This window comes from Rousettus aegyptiacus, unplaced genomic scaffold (assembly GCF_014176215.1).
Source record: "Rousettus aegyptiacus isolate mRouAeg1 unplaced genomic scaffold, mRouAeg1.p scaffold_m13_p_2, whole genome shotgun sequence".
In the NCBI taxonomy this organism is placed as follows: Eukaryota; Metazoa; Chordata; class Mammalia; order Chiroptera; family Pteropodidae; genus Rousettus; species Rousettus aegyptiacus.
The window spans coordinates 166,155,650-166,159,569 of record NW_023416295.1 but is presented as its reverse complement, the minus strand read 5'-3'; the positions used below and the strand labels follow the sequence as shown (position 1 = coordinate 166,159,569).

Below are 3,920 nucleotides of genomic sequence, written 5' to 3'. Positions count from 1 at the left end.
CTCTTGAGTTTCTTAGGGACCCGGTTAATTAGCATCTCCTCCGGCTCATCCAAGAAGGTAATATGGGTGTCCCTCTCCTGCCTTTTTTCCCTAATTAATAAACATCTCTCACCTAGGCTTGCTTCATTGAAACTCCCATATGAAATAAAAACCTGCCTAGAGACTAAAATGGATGTACTGTAGGAGTGTGTGAAGTTGTAACTAAGTGATGGGTAAGAGTAAACAGTTCTTAACATCTTGTTCATTCAAACCCAAAGACTCCCCCTGTTCTCAAGAAAAAGGAAAGCTGCATTGTGAATCACTGCACAGTATTTATCCGCACAGCTGGAAATCACTCTGTTATAACTAGTAATTTAGAAATACTAGCAATTATACTTTTCACATGGATTCAGCATTCCACTGGCAATGTTTGCTCAGAGCAAAGGAAGAAGGCAAGGGCAGGGTGACAGCAAGTCCGGGCTATGGGGTCAGACAGACTGGGGACTGGGTCTCATCTCAACGAATCACAGCACCACTTAGCTCATTAACCTGGGCAAGCAAGCAGGGCATGTCTTTGAGCTTCATTTTTTAAAAAAAACCACAAAATATGTGTCATACCCACCTCACAGACTTATGAGAATTAAATAGGACGCAATGTAGAAAAGCACACGACATAATTCCTGGTGTGTAAGAGATGTTCACTGAACATTAGCTTCCCTCAGTTGTCACATCTGTTAAAAGAGTGTAATAAATCCTCCTTCATGACGCCAGTGTGGGGATGAGGTGAAATATCTCCCTGAAAGGGCTCGCCACTGTTAGCTGTGTCCTTCTGTCCATTTCCTAGCCTCACTCCCCCCACCCCCATACCAAAGGTGCCTGGTGGAAAGGGCAATTCAGCACATTAGAAAATAACTTTAGAGAGAGGAAGTTTATTTCTTATGTTAACAAGATAATTTCAATATGCCTGGAAGGCCTTGTGCAATGAGTGACAGAACTTTGAGACGGTACCAACCTCAGTGCATCCCATTCAACCACCTGAGCTTTCCTTTTTTTTTTTTTTTTTTTTTTTTCACTTCAAGTGAACCGAAATCAGATGGAATGAGAACCAGGGGAGAGGAGTGCAAAGAAAATTTAAAAAGCAGTGGACAAAAACTACTGAGAGGAAAAATAAGTTTTCATACCAATCTGAGCTCTCTTCCAGAAAGATCATCCACACCATCTGTTATTATCTGCTATATGCTATGAAGTTTCCAAAAAGGCACTTTTTGATAAAACAGAATATAGCAAACGCAGACCGTCCTCCCTGACACCGCCATTCACAGAGTCAGCAGCATGGGCTGGCCTAGCGTCACTCTCTGGCACGGGGTCAACTTACAGTCACCTTAGAGTCAGCTTAGAGTCACCTTCACCCAAAGCAAGGTGTCGATTACATTTCTAATACAGTTCCCAAAGGAAAGAATGCAGGACAACTTTCCTCTCATCCCAAGAACTGATATTTATTCATCTTTGGAAAGTTCTTCGGCTAAGGTTGGATTGATTTCCATAGTTAAGTACATAGGATTGATTTCCATAGTTAAGTACATAATTTACCCACACAGCTGACTGTGGGAAATCCCCATTGTTATTGCCCTTTGCGCTTTTCAGAACGAGGTGCTCAGAATACGGTATGGTTTGCATTTGAGAAGTCCAGGAACAGAGTTTCTTTAATAGGCACCTTTAAGTTGCAGGCACAAAAACAATGAAGGGAAAACCCCGACCAGAATGGCAAAATATCTTTTCCCCTAAAGCACTAACTTCTTATTGCTAAGATTTTTTTTTTCCCCCTGGAGAAAAAAGCCAGATTAAAAGTGCATCCAACGTTGGAGAGAACCTTCCACCAGTCTGCAGAGGCGCGCCGTGCAGCGGGCGCGGGGGTCCGGCCGCTCATTAGCTGCCCACCTCCTCGGGCTCGCTGCAGGGCGAAGGCGCCGACGAGGCTTTGGACTCGCCATCGCTGTTGCATTCCGGCCTGCGCGGGGGTCCCGCCGGGCCCTCCGGCCCCCGCGCGTGGCGCTCCAGCAGCTCCTGGAGGTGCTTGATGTAGCCGATGGCGGCGCGGAGCGTCTCCACTTTGCTGAGGCGCCTGCCCGCCAGCTCCCGGGGCAGGTGGTCTCGGAGGCGTGCGTACCCCTCGTTCACGCAGCGCACCCGCTGCCGTTCGCGCTCGTTGCGCTTGCGGAGGAAGGCGGGCTCGAAGGCGCCGTCCAGCGGCAAGGGCAGGTAGGGCCGTCTCCGGGCGCCGCGGGCGGCATCCAAATGCAAGGAGACTCTGAACGCGTCCTGAAGTGGGACGCGGGTCAGGGTCCCGGGCAGGCCCAGGGGCACCGGGTGGAGTGGGTATGGCAAGCTCAGCAGTCCGGCCGGTTTGAGTTTCTCCATCATTCGCGGAAAAGTCAACAGATCACCCAGGAACCTAATCTCTCAGCAGAAAACAAGGCTGCAAATCTTCAGGTCCATTCAGACTGCCTGGCACAGATGGTCTGTTTTTGGAGAAGTTTCTGGGTCCGGAAGCTAGGTTCCGGAACAGGCTTCAAGGAAAGTTTGCATGATTCCGTGAACTCATTGCACTCCTTGATCTTTTTATAAAGATCCAGACGAAGGTGCTAGGCAAAGATTTGGGACCCCTAATCCATACTTCAAATCTCGTCTTCCTCTCTGGTCGTCTTCTTTCAAAAGATAGAAAAAAAAAAAAAAGAGGGGGAGGGCGGAGAATGGGTCCCTGCTCGGTCCCTTAGCCTGGAAATGTGAGCGCACACCAAACAGAATAATCTTCCAAGCCACCTACGCTTTTCAATTACTGTAATCCACTGGTCTGGGTCTTCAAGAGCAGAGGAATCTTAAAGGATTCAGCAGAGGCCCTCCCAGGAACCAACACATCTCCGTGGCGGCTGAGCGAAAGATCACCAGAGGCTTTCTCCTTGACAATCAAAACTTGACTGCCTTTTGTGGTTTCCGGCGTCCAGGGCATTATAATGGAAAGGGCTTTTAGACTGTTTGCAAACCTACACTTGCTCTTTCATTTCTGGGGAGGTGGAAGGAAGATCTCATCAAAGGAAAGGCTGCTCCCTTGTGGTTACAAGATGTGTCAAGTCAAGGAGGACCCTAGAGAAGGCTTGAGAGGTTTTTTTTTCCTCTGAGGCCAAATCTTTTAAAAACTCAATTAGACTTTTTTTTTTTTGAAGGGAACAGAAAAAAAATATACTTTAGCGACGAATGTAAGGGTCTGCCTATTAGGCTTCAACTTAACGTTTAATGCAGGGCACTTTATGTATTTGTGCTACTTTTCAGAAGCACATAAAAAGACAGCAGTAACAAACACTTTTAGCCAAAGTTATTTCTCACAGTGCTTACTGTAAACACAGTTTAAACACTGCTTTCCGACCTCTTCTAATCCCACTCAGGATATAAGGACATCATCCGTTCCTACTGTAAAGAGTATATTCCTATTGTATTCTTTTTATCATTAAAAAAAAAAAAAGATGCAATTTCTTTTCTCCCTTGGGGGCAGGAAAGCAACGTTTGAAAGGTGGAGAATCCCAATTCCAGGGAGAAAGGATGGTGGCTTTGAAGACTTTTCTTTTTAACACACAACCAAAAATGAATAATTAATCCACCTATGTTGGTGAAGGGCTTTGAAGATGAAAGTGTCATTAAAAATCCAACTATACTGGTTAATGTCAAAGGATGTGTTATCACATTGAAAAATCAGATTTCCTGTTCTGTAAAGCAGCACATTAAAGGCAGCTTCTACTTTAAAAGTCTGACTTAAAAACAAGAGAAGCAAAAACCCCCTACATTTACCATTAGACTTTCTGCCTATTCCTCAGAAGCCAAGGTGTCGCCCTAACATGTTTTTTTGACAAGTCCTATGCTTCCCTGTTTACTCTAAATGATCTGCCAGA

At 45.8% G+C, this 3,920-nt stretch overlaps 1 protein-coding gene across 1 annotated transcript; it reads right to left on the bottom strand.

Annotated features, from left to right (window-relative positions):
* Positions 1-1,542: 1,542 nt before the first annotated feature.
* On the bottom strand, positions 1,543-3,058 carry ASCL4 (achaete-scute family bHLH transcription factor 4). The gene has a single exon (XM_016148041.2). It carries the CDS (start codon positions 2,398-2,400, stop codon positions 1,906-1,908), a length of 495 nt encoding a protein of 164 aa, XP_016003527.1. The 5' UTR covers positions 2,401-3,058; the 3' UTR covers positions 1,543-1,905.
* Between the last annotated feature and the right edge of the window lie 862 nt (positions 3,059-3,920).